Source organism: Lepidochelys olivacea (genome assembly GCF_965140295.1).
Source record: "Lepidochelys olivacea isolate rLepOli2 genome assembly, chromosome: 12".
Classification (NCBI taxonomy): Eukaryota; Metazoa; Chordata; order Testudines; family Cheloniidae; genus Lepidochelys; species Lepidochelys olivacea.
The window spans coordinates 1,711,041-1,726,449 of record NC_140422.1 but is presented as its reverse complement, the minus strand read 5'-3'; the positions used below and the strand labels follow the sequence as shown (position 1 = coordinate 1,726,449).

Below are 15,409 nucleotides of genomic sequence, written 5' to 3'. Positions count from 1 at the left end.
CAAAAAAAGAATTAAGAACAACTAGCCAAAGACACACACACACAAAAAGAGGAAAAAAATATTTAAGTACATCAGAAGCAGGAAGCTTGCCAAACAGTCAGTGGGGCCACTGGACGATCGAGATGCTAAAGGAGCACTCAGGGAAAACAAGGCGATTGTGGAGAAATTAAATGAATTATTTTCATCTGAAGAGTATGGGAGGGAGATTCCCACACCTGAGCCATTCTTTTGTGGTGACAAATCTAAGGGTATGTCTACACTATGAAATTAGGTCGATTTTTAGGAAGCGATTTTATACAGTCGGTTGTGTGTGTCCCCACTAAGCGCATTCAGTTGGCAGAGTGCGTCCACAGTACTGTGGCTAGCGTCGACTTTTGGAGTGTTGCACTGTAGGTAGCTATCCCACAGTTCCTGCAGTCTCCACTGCCCACTGGAATTCTGGGTTGAGCTCCCAATGCCTGCTGGGGCAAAAACATTGTCACAGGTGGTTTTGGGTACATGTCATCAGTTGCCCCTCCCTCCGTGAAAGCAATGGCAAACAATCGTTTCGCGCCTTTCTTCCGTGCAGACGCCATACTGCTGTCAGCAGATAGTGCAGTAGGACTGATAACCATCATTGTCATCCATTGCTTCCGCTGCAACTCTGCTCTCCTGGTGCCATGAATCCACCTTGCAGGTCCTCTCATCGTTCTGTATAAATATCTATTCTCGTGGCATCCATCGTCATCCACCACTTCCGCTGCAACTCTGCTCTCCTGCAGACGCCATACCACGGCAAGCATGGAGCCCACTCAGCTCACCGCGGGTGTTGTGAGCATCGTAAACACCTCGTGCATTATCCTGACGTATGTGCAAAACCTGCAAAAGCAGGCAAGGAGGCGACGGCAGCACAGTGACGAGAGTGATGAGGACATGGACACAGACTTCTCTCAAAGTAAGGGCCCTGGCAATTTGGACATCATGGGGCAGGTTCCTGTCATGGAACGCCGATTCTGGCCCCGGGAAACAAGCACAGACTGGTGGGATCGCATAGTGTTGCGGGTCTGGGATGATTCCCAGTGGCTGCGAAACTTTCATATGCGTAAGGGCACTTTCATGGAACTTTGACTTGCTTTCCCCTGCCCTGAAGCGCAAGAATACCAAGATGAGAGCAGCCCTCACAGTTCACAAGCGAGTGGCGATAGCCCTCTTGAAGCTTGCAAAGCCAGACAGCTACCGGTCAGTTGGGAATCAATTTGGAGTGGGCAAATCTACTGTGGAGGCTGCTGTGGGCCAAGTAGCCAATGCAATCACTGAGCTGCTGCTATCAAGAGTAGTGACTCTGGGAAACGTGCAGGTCATAGTGGCTGGCTTTCCTGCAATGGGGTTCCCTAACTGTGGTGTGGTGACATATCCCTATCTTGGGACCAGACCACCTTGGCAGCGGGTACGTAAACCGCAAGGGGTACTTTTCAATGGTGCTGCAAGCACTGGTGGATCACAAGGGATGTTTCACAGACATCAATGTGGGATGGCCGGGAAAGGTACGTGACACTCGCATCTTCAGGAACTCTGGTCTGTTTGAACAGCTGCAGGAAGGAACTTACTTTCCAGACCAGAAAATTACCATTGGGGATGTTGAAATGCCAATAGTTATCCTTGGGGACCCAGCCTACCCCTTAATGCCATGGCTCATGAAGCCGTACACAGGTACCCTGGACAGTAGCAAGGAGCAGTTCAACTATAGGCTGAGCAAGTGCAGAATGGTGGTAGAATGTGCATTTGGACATTTAAAAGCACGCTGGCGCAGTTAACTGACTAGGTTAGACCTCAGCGAAACCAATATTCCCATTGTTATTGCTGCTTGCTGTGTGCTCCACAATATTGGTGAGAGTAAGGGGGAGATGTTTATGGTGGTGTGGGAGATTGAGGCAAGTCGCCTGGCAGCCGATTACGCACAGCCAGACACCAGGGCGATTAGAAGAGCACAGCTGGGTACCCTGCGCATCAGAGAAGCTTTGAAAACCAGTTTTCATGACTGGCCAGGCTATGGTGTGATAGTTCTGTTTGTTTCTCCTTGATGAAAACCCACCCCCTTGGTTGACTCTACTTCCCTGTAAGCCAACTGACCTCCCTGCTTCGATCACTGCTTTCAGAGGCAATATAGTCATTATTGTTTCAAAATCACGCATTCTTTATTAATTCATCACACAAAGAGGGGGAAAACTTGCAAGGTAACCCGGGAGGGGTGGGTGAGGAGGGAAGCACTGGGTGGGGTGGTGGATGAGGGAAGGACAAGGCCACACTACAGTTCAAAACTTACTGAATACCAGCCTTCTGTTGCTTGGGCAATCCTCTGGGGTGGAGTGGCTGGGTGCCCGTAGTCTCCCCACCTGCGTCCTTGGGTGTCTGGGTGAGGAGGATATGGAACTTGGGGAGGAGGGCAGGCAGTTATATAGGGGTTGCAGCAGCGGTCTGTGCTCCTGCTGTCTTTCCTGCAGCTCCACCAGATGCCTGAGCATGTCAGTTTGCTCCCGCATTAAGCTCAGCATTGCATCCTGCTTCCTCTCAGAGTGCTCCTCCCTCCTCTTATCGCATTCATTTAACACTTTCCTGGACTCTGCAATTGTTTGCCTCTACGCATTCTGCTGAGCTCTTTCAGTGTGGGAGGACTGCATGAGCTCTGAGAACAGGTCATCGCAAGTGTGTTTTTTTCGCCTTCTAATCTGCGCTGGCCTCTGGGATGGAGATGGTAGGAGAAGCGTAGAAACATTTGCAACTGTGGGAGGAAAAAAAGGGAGAGTAGTATTTAAAAAGATGCATTTGAGAGAACAAAGGGAAGACTATTTCACACTGAATCAAGCAATTAACATTAGATAGCACATGTGCTTCACCGCCCCCCACCCATGGCTAGTATCAGGGAAGATCCCTCTCAACCAAACGCAAACAGCTCAGCATGAATGGGCCTCCCCCCACCACGTGCCAAAGGCTTTTAGAATACCTCCAGGAGAGGATCATAGAATATCAGGGTTGGAAGGGACCTCAGAAGGACATCTAGTCCAACCCCCTGCTCAAAGCAGGACCAATCCCCAATTTTTGCCCCAGATCCCTAAATGGCCCCGTCAAGGATTGAACTCACAACCCTGAGTTTAGCAGGCTAATGCTCAAACCACTGAGCTATCCCTCCCCACCCTAATTTCCCTAGAGGATTTCCGCTCCATCCCCGGACACTTTAACAGACTTTTCCAGTAGCTATACTGGCTGCAAATGCATCTCAAGTCTTCAGGGCAAATTAATCATTAAACACACTTGCTTTTAAACCCTGTATTATATTTAAAAAGGTACACTCACCAGAGGTGCCTTCTCCGGCTTCATGGTCCGGGAGCACGTCTTGGGAGGGTATTGGCTCCAGGGTGATGAACAGTTCCTGGCTGCCGGGGAGAAGGGATTCCCCGCTTGCCTGCTGTGTGCTATCCTCAACCTCCTCCTCATCCAAAAAATCCTCATCCCTGTTGCATGAGACTCCCCCCTTGCAGGTGCCCACGGACAGTGATGGGGTAGTGGTAGGGGCCCCCCCTAGAATTGCATGCAGCTCATTATAGAAGCAGCATATATGGGACTCTGACTCGGAGTGACCGTTTGCATCCTTTGTTCTTTGGTAGGCTTGCTTCAGCTCCTTAACTTTCATGCGGCACTGCTGTGTGTCCCTGTTGTAGCCTCTCTCCATCACGCCCTTGGAGATTTTGGCAAATATATTGGCATTTTGTCTTTTGGAATGGAGTTCTGCCTGCACGGATTCGTCTCCCCATACAGCGATCAGATCCAGTACCTCCCGTTCGGTCCATGCTGGAGCTCTTTTGCGATTCTGGGACTCCATGGTCACCTGTGCTGATGAGCTCTGCATGGTAACCCGTGCCGATCAGCTTGTCACGCTGGCCAAACAGGAAATGAAATTCAAAAGTCCCCGGGGCTTTTCCTGTCTACCTGGCCAGTGCATCTGAGCAGAGAGTGCTGTCCAGAGCGGTCACAATGGAGCACTGTGGGATAGCTCCTGGAGGCCAATACCATCGCATTGTGTCCACACTACCCCAAACTTGACCCAGTGAGGTCGATTTTAGTGCTAAACCCTTTGCCGGGGAGAAGTACAGAAATCAATTTTAAGAGCCCTTTAAGTCGACAAAACAGGCTTGGTCATGTGGACGGGTGCAGGGTTAAATCGACCTAACGCTGCTAAATTCGACCTAAACTCGTAGTGTAGACCAGGGCTAAGAAACTGTCCAGAATGAGGTGTCAGTAGAGGAGATTTTGGAACAAAACCATTAAACAAACAGTAGTAAGGGACCATGACCAGATGATATTCACCCAAGAGTTCCCAAAGAATTCAAATATAAAATTGTAGAAATACTAACTATGGTATGTAATCTGTTGCTTAAATAAGCCTCTGTAGCTGATGACTGGAGGGTAGCTAATGTAATGCTGATTTCTTAAAAAAATCTTCAGAGGCAACCCTGGCAGTTACAAGCTGCTTCGCGTAACTTCAGTACCAGGCAAATTGCTTACAGTAAAGAACAGAATGACCAGACACAGAGATGAACAGCATATGCTGGGGAATAGTCAACATGGCTTTTGTGAAGGAAAATTATGTCTCGCAAATTGGTTAGAATGCTTTGAGGTATCAACACACAGGTGGACAAGGCTGATCTAGCCCAGCGCTTCTCAAGCTATCTGATGTGGGGGACCAGCCATTTGTTTTTCCAATGTGCACGCAGACCGACAGCCGATGGCTCTGGACAACCACTTTGAGTAGCACTGCTCTAGCGGATATAGTGTACTTGGACTTTCAGAACGCCTTTGACAAGGTCCCTCCCCAAAGGCTCGTAAGCAAAGTAAGCTGTCATGGGATCATAGAATATCAGGGTTGGAAGGGACCTCAGGAAGTCATCTAGTCCCTCCCCTTGCTCAAAGCAGGACCAATCCCCAACTAAATCATCCCAGCCAGGGCTTTGTCAAGCCTGACCTTAAAAACTTCTAACAAAGGAGATTCCACCACCTCCCTAGGTAACCCATTCCAGTGCTTCACCACCTTTCTAGTGGAAAAGTTTTTCCTAATATCCAACCTAAACCTCCCCCACTGCAACTTGAGACCATTACTCCTTGTTCTGTCATCTGCTACCACTGAGAACAGTCTAGAGCCATCCTCTTTGGAACCCCCCTTCAGGTAGTTGAAAGCAGCTATCAAATCCCCCCTCATTCTTCTCTTCTGCAGACTAAACAATCCCAGTTCCCTCAGCCTCTCCTCATAAGTCATGTTTTCCAGTCCCCTAATCATTTTTGTTGCCCTCCGCTGGACTCTTTCCTATTTATCCACATCCTTCTTGTAGTGTAGGGCCCAAAACTGGACACAGTACTCCAGATGAGGCCTCACCAATGTTGAATAGAGGGGAACGATCACATCCCTCGATCTGCTGGCAATTGAACTCACAACCCCGGGTTTAGCAGGCCAATGCTCAAACCACTGAGCTATCCCTCCCCCCTAAGATACATAACTGCACTCAAAAACAAAACAATGTAAAACTTTGGAGCCTACAAGTCCACTCAGTACTACTTCTTGTTCAGCCAATCAATCACTAAGACAAACACATTTGATTACATTTACAGGAGATGCCGCTGCCTGCTCCTTATTTACAATATCATCTGAAAGTGAGAACGGGAGTTTGCATGGCGTTGCAAGGTATTTACATGCCAGATATATTAAACATTTGTATGCCCCTTCATGCTTTGGCCACCATTCCAGAAGACATGCTTCCATGCTGATGATGCTCCTTAAAAAATAATGCATTAATTAAATTTGTGACTGAACTCCTTGGGGGAGAACTGTTATGTCTCCTGCTCTGTTTTACCCACATTCTGCCATATTTCATGTTCTAGCAGTCTCAGATGATGACCCAGCACATGTTCGTTTTAAGAACACTTTCACAGCAGATTTCACAGAACGCAAAGAAGGTACCAATGTGAGATTTCTAAAAATAGCTACAGCACTCGACCCAAGGTTTAAGAATCTGAAGTGCCGTGCAAAATCTGAGAGGGACGAGATTTGGAGCATGCTTTCAGAAGTCTTAAAAGAGCAACACGCCAATGTGAAAACTATAGAACCCGAACCACCAAAAAAGAAAATCAACCTTCTGCTGGAGACATTTGACTCAGATGATGAAAATGAACATCCGTCAGTCCGCACTGTTTTGGATCGTTATCCAGCAGAGCCCATTATCAGCATGGATGCATGTCCTATAGAATGGTGGTTGAAGTTGAAGGGACATGAGAATTTTTAGAGCATCTGGCATGTAAATATGCCATGTGAACACCAGTTCTCACTTTCAGGTGACTTTGTAAACAAGAAGCAGGCACAGTATCTCCTGTAAATTGTAACCAAATTTGGTTGTCTGAGCAATTGGCTGAAGGAGGACTGAATGGACTTGTAGGCTCTAAAGTTTTACATTGAAAAAATAAAACAATGCAGTCATTTTTTATATATAATTCTACATTTGTTAAGTTCAACTTTCATGATAAAGAGATTGTATTATAGTACTTGTATGAGGTGAATTGAAAAATATTATTTTGTTTTTTACAGTGCAAATAATTGTAATTAAAAATAAATATGAAGTGAACCCTATACATTTTGTATTCTGAGTTGTAATTGTAATCTATATATTTGAAAATGTAGAAAACATCCAAAAATATTTAAATAAATGGTATTCCATGATTGTTTAATCATGTGATTAATCTTTTTAATTGCTTGACAACCCTAATTAGAACTGGAAAAAGTACAGAGAAGGGCAACAAAAATTACTAGAGAGATTAAAAAGCCTGGGACTGTTCAGCTTAGAAAAGAGACAACTGAGGGCAGATATACTGGAGGTCTACGAAATCACAAATGGTCTGGAGAGAGCAAATCGGGTAAATAAAACTTCTTTTTCATAGAACACAAGAACCAGCAGTCACCATATGAAATGAATATGCACCAGGTTTAAAACAAACAAAATAAGTACTTATTCACACAGTCAACTTGTGGAACTTTGCCAAAGGATGCTGTGAAGGCCAAAGTATAAGTGGTTTCAAAAAATAATGAGGTAAGTTCATTGGGGATAAGTCCATCAATGGCTATTAGCAAGATGGTCAGGGATGCAACCCCATGCTCTGGGTGTCCCTAAGCCTCTGACTGCCAGAGGCTGGGAAGGGGCAACAAAGGATGGATCATTTGATAATTGCTCTGTTCTGTTCATTCCCTCTGTTAGGATATAGATATTCAGGCCTGTCTGTAAAGGCCTAGACTCTAAGAATTTAGGTGAATTCTTATCACTTGGCTAGTTATAGAGGTATAAAAGAAAGAATCAAAATCACTGTCTGCTGGTGTAAGGGCCTTCTCTTACTGTGACAGTCTGAGGCCCTGTTCTCAGGCTAAGGCCTTTGGCTAAGCAGCAGAGGCAGCCATAAGCTGGGACGCAAACGGTCCCATCCTCACATTCCAACCTACTCACATTGAAATAAGGTGCTATTGGGCTGTTAGGATATAATCCTGTCCTGATAATGCCTATCGCCTCCAGAGAAAGGGAAGAGCCAAGAAGATGTAAAAGGAAATTTAGTTTGATAGCATCCTGTCTGGCAAGAACTCACTTATCTATAGCTGGGATGTGAAATCCGCATTTCTGTGTTTGTTCTATTACTGTAGTCCCCATTTCCCTATTGTTTGTCTGTATAATCTCTGTCTGGTTCTGTGATCGTTCCCGTCTGCTGTATAATTAATTTTGCTGGGTGTAAACTAATTAAGGTGGTGGGATATAACTGGTTAAATAATCATGTTACAATATGTTAGGATAGGTTAGTTAAATTTCAGTAAAATGATTGGTTAAGGTATAGCTAAGCAGAACTCAAGTTTTACTATGTAGTCTGCAGTCAATCAGGAAGTAAGGGCGGGGGGAATGGAACAGGGAATTGGGGTGGGGAAATTGGAATCATGTTTTGCTAAGCGGGGGAATGGGAACAGGGACACAGGTAAGGCTCTGTGGTGTCAGAGCTGGGAAGGGGGATACTAACTAAAGAAACTGGAATCATGCTTGCTGGAAGTTCACCCCAATAAACATTGAATTGTTTGCACCTTTGGACTTCGGGTATTGTTGCTCTCTGTTCATGCGAGAAGGACCAGGGAAGTAAGCGGGTGAAGGAACAAGCCCCTAATACCCTCTGAAGCACCTGGCATTTGCTGCTATCAGAAGACAGAACACTAGGCTACAAGGACATTGGTCTGACCCAATACAGCCGTTCCTATGTTGATTTAAAAAGTCAAAATCTCAAAAATATTCGTAAACTGAGCATCCAAAAATAATAAATCAGTTTGGGTCAATTCACAGAATCATAGAATATCAGGGTTGGAAGGGACCTCAGGAGGTCATCTAGTCCAACCCCCTGCTCAAAGCAGGACAACCCCAACTAAATCATCCCAGCCAGGGCTTTGTGGCTTCTAACCGAAAAACTGAACTTTGTTTCGAAAATGTCAAAATGAAACATGAGAGAAGGTGGGTGAAGTTTTATTGGACCAATGTCTGTTGGTGAGAGACAAGCTTTTGATCTTATGCAGAGCCCATCTTCAGGTCTGTGGGACTCAAAAGCTTGTCTCTTTCACCAACTGAAGTTGGTCCAATGAAAGATATTCCCTTGCCCACCTTGTCTCTGATACCCTGGGACCAACACAGCTACGACAATCCTGTATAAAACAAAACGTGGACAAATCTGAAACTTTTTTCTGAAATGAGATCTTTGTCAAAAATGACCCTTTCCCACAACAAGTTTTGGTTTAGATGAACTGACGTTTTCCAAAGAAAAAAGTTTTATCAAAAAATTCTCAACCAGCCTCAGACATCACAGCTTCCATCTTCCCTTATGACATTAATGACACAAACTACACTCACCTCACACACTCTTTCTCTGGTCTTACTGAGGCCAAGGCACTGCCTTCCTGCCCCATTCTGCACCAGCTATGCCTCTGTAGGCTGTGGGTATGTCTACACTGTGGCTGCAGCCTGTGTAGACATACCCAAGTTAAGCTAGCTCTTCAAGTAACAATAGCAATGAAGCCACAGCAGCACGGGAGGCAGCCACTCAGGGTCCCACCATGACTTCACTGCTCTTCTTACTAGAGCTAGCTTTGATCTAGCTGGGTACATCTACATGTGTTGCGATCATACTCCTGATTGCAAGAGAGACATACCCTGCAAGCCCATCAGGGCAGGGACCTGTCTCTATCCTGTGTTCAAACAGCAACAGAGTGGGACAAGACCCAGGTCCAGGAAGGGAAGTGGCAGCACCCCAGAGGCCATCCCATTGCAGCAGGCGTGGGAGTGCTGTGGAAAAGGGCTGCCTTGCCCAGCTGTCTAGCGACCAACTCAGGCTTATGGAAAGAGCAGCAGCATCATAGGCTTCAGGGCTTAGACACGGGGGGAATGGTGGGGGGTCATGTGATATGTTGCCCACTAGGGGCAAAGAGAGAGCTCTCAGCCCACCCCCACCCAACAAAGCCGAGAGAGAAACACCACAGGGGTGGGGAGAGAACCAGACAAAGAACTGGCAGGCAAGTGGGTTCTACGGAGAGAAAACTGCACAACATCCCAGGAGGGGAGTTCAATTTTAGAGCGAGAGGGTATGTAGGGAGTTGGAAAGACCAGCCCTCTAATGGGTCTCAGTTCCCAACCCTTTCCAGGGGAGGGGCACTGAACCTGCACTGTGCCCTCCGAGTTAGCCCTCAGGGAGCAGAGTGAGTGGAGTCCTGCAGAAACACTCCAGCCACGGGGGCATCCCGCAGCAGAGGGTCCCCCACCCAGCAGGGCGCTGGGAAGGGGCAAGTGGCACACAGCAAGCCCCAGTCACTTACGTTCAGGATGTGCCCAGGCACCTGTGTATTTCTGGGTTCCACCTGTTCGTATTTCATCAAAAGGTTCAAAATCCAAGGCTGGAGGACGTAGACTTTAGGGACAGCCAGCCACCTCCGCTCATCCTCCAACCTGAGAGAGGAGAGGCAGGGGTCAGTTCTGAAGACAGGGAAGTGTGAAGTCTGCAGCTTCAGCCCAGAGTTCAGAGACATGTTCCAAGCAGCAGAAAGGCCAGCAGCTGCCTCCAGCGCTCACTGGCAAACAGCTCAGTGCCCATTAGGAAAGATGGATCAGGTCCCTTCCCTGGGCAGGACGCTCCACGTGGATCTCACCAGCATTCCTTCTCTGGCTGTCCGGGCAAGTCATTTCCCTGTTGTATCTTTAATGCATACAGCTATTTGCATGGCTGCTATTTAAATGCCACCGTAAAGATCTGGTGACCCCTTGCAGTATAGCCGAACAGAAACAGCTACCCATGATTACCCCAAAGTGTCCATCCTTCTAATAGGGAAGGCCATAGATCTCGCCCAGCTGAAGAAAACATCTGACCTTGAGACTGTATCTCAAAAGCTGTGTTTTTTGACTGAGAATAGGTATCCTGCAGTAATTGACTGTAATGGGAGTATATTAATTCCTCATTGTTTATGATGAATTCATTTATTATTGGTATTGGCACAGCACCTGGGAGCCCTAGCCATGGCCCCAGACCCCGCTGTGCCAGGCATTGGGCAGGCACAGAACAAAATGAGCTTACAGTTTCAACGTTAAAAATAAAGTAACTCTTCTAGAGCTGCTGTGGCAATTCTCTCCTTCAGGCAATTCTCTCCACAACTTCCCACGCCTTGCCCAACAGGCCCGGTTCTGGGCTCCAGGCAGGCTGGAGACCTACTGGAGGGGATTTGCAGAGCTTCCTGCTAGAAGAAAGGGGATTTGCAGGTAAGCATAGATGACTTCCCTGTGTCTAAGCCCCTTTTTATTCTACAGTAAGTATTTCTGTGGCCCCCATTCTATGGTATTGGAGTACTTCCCAGGCTTTGATGTATTTCTTCCCCCAATACCCCTGTGAGACAGGGCGCAGCTACTATCCACAATGGACAGAAACTGCAGCACCAAGAGGCTGGCCCATGGGAAGTCTGTGCAGGAGAAGAGAACTCAAGCCAGGTCTCCCAAGACCCAGTCTAGAGCCGACTAGGCCATCTTTCCTGTCACGTTTTACGGCAATCACAGCGTGCAGCCTTATGACCGGCTGCATCACTCAGCAACTGGACTGCATCACCCAGCAACGGGCAGTGCTGTGGGTCTTTCATTGTGCGGCTTCAAGGGACAGTACCACACTGAGATCCCTCCCCTCCTTCTCCCAGACACCCCTTCCCAGAACGCGGCAGCCATAACCCGGGCTATCACAGCCCAGCTGTTCCACAGCACAGCCGGAAGGAAAAGGTTGCTAGCAGCTGCCATAGGGGCTTGTGACCGCTCTCCCATTCCCCACCTCCAGTCTCTACTGAAAGGCATTTACTCAGAAACAACAAGCGCCACACACCAACGTGCCTCCCCTAGGTTCCTTGCTCAGGGAGAAGTGCCGTGCTCCTATCTGATGGAGGTACCTCAGTACTGCCCCTTTGACAGGAATTCCTGTCCAGCTGGTCTTTGCAGGGCAGCACTAGTCAGACTCCCATGAGTCCCTACAGGGCTACTCTGCCCAAAGTGCCATTCAAAGCCCCTCAGCCCCACCCTGAGGGCAGAAATGCAGGATTTTCAGCCCTTTGCTCCCTGGACTCTAAGCTGAGCTGGGTTTGAGAGCCTGGAGTGAGAGGAGGGACAGAAAGAGACCAAATCCCAATGTCATTCGCCTGGATAACAGGAGAACAAGTAGCTCAGGTCGGCCCACTGTTTGTCTTGCACACAAAAGGCCATTTACCCTACTCCCCATTCAGGGCCTGAGCCTACCTGGCGCTACAGGCATTCCACACCTCCTAGGATCAGGCCTCGCAATCCCACGGAGTAGCCAGTTCTCCACATGCAGCAGACACAGAGCCAGCGTGTCTTTGTAGGTAAACGTCACCGGCTGAGATTGTGAGGGGAGAGCTCCTTGTGAAGGAAGGCCAGCATGGCGATAAAGCAGCACGCTCAGTAGCGGAGACATGGGCATACAGCACACATGTTCTGCACGCAAAGACAGGAAGTGGGAGCTGACCTCTCTACAAGGGCATGGGGGAGATAGCTGGGTGCCTGGGATGGGATGTACAATCTTACCGCTGCATTCCTTCGCACTCTGGAATTCGGTCGGAGTTCTTTGCTTGGAAGATCGTAGGCCTCTGAAGGTAACACACACTCAAACCGCTGACCTGCCTGCAACCACAACAAGAGAGACAAAGTGGGTAAAGCAATGTCGGTTATGAATCGACTTGTGTTGGAGGAAAGGACAGCTTTTGAGCTTCAGGGAGCTCTCCTCTTCAGGTCTGGGAAAGGTAGCCAGAGCGTCCAAGCTAAATACATGGTGGGATAGCATGTCTGAACCACTTATGTTTAACAATCTGTCTCACCATGTATTTAACTTGGACACTCTGGTCACCTTCCCAAGACGTGAAGACAACTCAAAAGATTGCCTCTTCCACCAACAGAAGTTGTCCCAATAAGAGGTATCACCTCCCCCACCTTGTCTCTTTAATATCCTGGGACCAACATGGCTACAACAACCCTGCAATTAACCATGTCACCCCGTTAGCTGTGTGGGGGAATTTCTTTCATTTCCCCACACCCTGTTGGAGAACAGCCCGATTCCTGTAACCCGCCCTAGGAGGCCCACAAGAGGGAAGGCCTGCTCTAGCACACCATAGGGAGCATGAGTGGGGGAGAAATGAGTTAATTAATGCAAAGATACCAAGATGTTGGGATAACATGCAACACTCTGAACCATTTTATATGTTCCCACAAACTTGGTCACCTGAAGGCTGGCATTTGGGGGGATAGAAAAGGAAAGGACGTAGAGATATTCCAGCCGCAGATGAAGATTTCTTCAAATGCCTTGAAAAGGAAAATGTACTCTAAAGCTGCTAGCTCAGAAGTTCTCAGACTTTTCTACTGGTGACCCCTTTCACACAGCAAGCCTCTGAGTGTGACCCCCCCCCCATACATTCAAAACACTTTTATATATTTAACACCATTATAAATGCTGGAGGCAAAGAGGGGTTTGGGATGGAGGCTGACAGCTCGTAACCCCCCATGTAATAACCTCGCAACCCCCTGAGGAGTCCCAACCCCCAGTTTGAGAACCCCTGTGCTAGCTGGTTTATCTAATTGCAGTGTACAGGAATTAGGTAGAATATTTTACAGCAGCTTGTGAATCTTCTAGTGGCGCTAACTGTGTTCTTTGTGTTAGATCTGAGCTTAGCATTAAGTGCTAAGCCTCAAACATTAAGCCAGAGCATTAAGCTAGGTCTTGGGTGTTTGTCTCTAGGTAATTAACATTGTTATTTGAGAGCTTGCTGTGCCCAATTTTTGTTGTGTTCAAAGAAAAAGACAAGACTAATCATAACAAATATTTTTATATCTGTGACAATTAAACACAGTTAGCCATTTGTCCTGTTCTTAATCAGTCGAAGAACAAGCCTGGCTTGCCAGAGAGAGACTTGGCAGAATCTGCCGTTTTTCCCCTTATAATTTCAACAGATAATATTGATGTTGATTTTTAAGCATTGTTTTAGATTTTTATCTATTTAAATTCTGCTGGTTATGGGAAATTACTGCGGGTGTGTGTGTCACTTATTTAATGACACCAGATGTTGAGATTCAGAAAGTTAAAGCTGTATAAACCCTTCAACCACAAATTGTCAATTTCGCCCATGAAAATACACAAAGTAAATATCCTTAAATCAACAAACCCTACCTGTTTTTACAATTCATTCTCTAGTCCATTTGGGACAAGCCTAAATCACTGGATTTGGTCTCTTAGTTCTCAAGAAGCATTTTTCTCACGTTGCCTATCTGTAAATTTCATTGATTATCGATGGAAATATTTTTTCATGGGTTTGTGCGTGTCCGGCGAAATCGACATTTCCTGGTAAAACCCGAGCCGTTCCCAGCCAGGCGAGGACTTGCTGTGAAAGGGCCGCAGCTGGGTTGCGCCAGCGGGCTGGCTGCCGGGTTTGGCTGAGCGGCGGCTCCCGAGCAACGCGCACGGGAGCGAGCGGGGGACGCCGCGCGGGGCCCAAGGGAGACCCCAGCGCGGACTGGCCGCCGGGACTCCGGGCTCTGGCCGGGCCCGGGAGCGCAGGCAGAGAGTCCTGTCGGGGCGACACTTCTACCCACATCCCGGCTTAAATCGCTGCGAAGATCCCCCCGAAAGACAGGCCCCAGGGCCGGGTACGCGCGGGGGGTCCGGGGGGGGGGGCCCAGGGCCGGGTACGCGCGGGGGGTCCGGGGGGGGGGGGGCCCAGGGCCGGGTACGCGCGGGGGGTCCGGGGGGGGGGGGGGCCCAGGGCCGGGTACGCGCGGGGGGTCCGGGGGGGGGGGGGGCCCAGGGCCGGGTACGCGCGGGGGGTCCGGGGGGGGGGGGGGGCCCAGGGCCGGGTACGCGCGGGGGGTCCGGGGGGGGGGGGGCCCAGGGCCGGGTACGCGCGGGGGGTCCGGGGGGGGGGGGGCCCCAGGGCCGGGTACGCGCGGGGGGTCCGGGGGGGGGGGGGCCCAGGGCCGGGTACGCGCGGGGGGTCCGGGGGGGGGGGCCCCAGGGCCGGGTACGCGCGGGGGGTCCGGGGGGGGGGGGCCCCAGGGCCGGGTACGCGCGGGGGGTCCGGGGGGGGGGGCCCCAGGGCCGGGTACGCGCGGGGGGTCCGGGGGGGGCCCCAGGGCCGGGTACGCGCGGGGGGTCCGGGGGGGGCCCCAGGGCTGCCTCCCCCCCCAGCAGCCCCCGTTTCATTCGCTCGCTTCACCTTCCAGCCAGTCCGGGGGGTGCCAAATCGCGCGGCGGCGGCTTTTCCTGGCCCTCGGCCTCTCGCATCCTGGCGGCGGGGGCCCGGGGCGCTCAGTGGGGCTTGGCGGCGGGGCGCGGGGGCCGGGAGGCCGGGTGCCCTCGGCCGCCGGGAGCAGCAGGCAGGGCGTGCGCGGCGCTGCGCATGGCCGGAGAGGTTAGCGGGGGACTCTGCACAGCCCCCAGCTTAACACAGCTGCAAAGCCCTCTGCGAAAACGCGCTCACTCGCCCGCCCCCCCGGGGAGGGGGTGGAGCTGGGGCGACGGGAAGGAAACGGCCGGGAGCCCGCCCACAAGAAAGATGTCGGAGCGGGCGGGGCCCGGCGGCGCCGGCGCCGGCCCGGCCCTGGGGGGGGGCGGCCATCGCTGTGTGGGGATGGGGCCCGGCCCTGGGGGGGGGGCAGCCATCGCTGTGTGGGGATGGGGCCCGGCCCTGGGGGGGGGGCAGCCATCGCTGTGTGGGGATGGGGCCCGGCCCGGGGGGCAGCCATCGCTGTGTGGGGATGGGGCCCGGCCCTGGGGGGGGGGCAGCCATCGCTGTGTG

The 15,409-nt window shown here is 50.2% G+C and overlaps 1 protein-coding gene across 6 annotated transcripts in view; it reads right to left on the bottom strand.

Annotated features, from left to right (window-relative positions):
• Nucleotides 1-15,108, bottom strand: part of ACD (ACD shelterin complex subunit and telomerase recruitment factor) — a 38,787-nt gene extending 23,679 nt beyond the window's left edge. The window contains exons 1-4 of one of the 6 annotated variants that reach the window (XM_084644410.1): nucleotides 14,828-15,108; nucleotides 13,786-13,883; nucleotides 12,153-12,248; nucleotides 9,902-10,031 (exon numbers count right to left, since the gene is read on the bottom strand). In XM_084644410.1, coding sequence (XP_084500536.1) covers nucleotides 9,902-10,031; nucleotides 12,153-12,248; nucleotides 13,786-13,802 — 243 coding nt within the window. In that variant the 5' untranslated portion in view covers nucleotides 13,803-13,883; nucleotides 14,828-15,108. Of the gene's footprint in view, nucleotides 1-2,302; nucleotides 2,759-3,330; nucleotides 4,282-9,901; nucleotides 10,033-11,846; nucleotides 12,063-12,152; nucleotides 12,249-13,785; nucleotides 13,884-14,827 lie in introns of those variants that run through there. The other 5 variants (XM_084644408.1, XM_084644409.1, XM_084644411.1 and 2 more) reach the window with 5 other exon arrangements.
• Nucleotides 15,109-15,409: the final 301 nt, after the last annotated feature.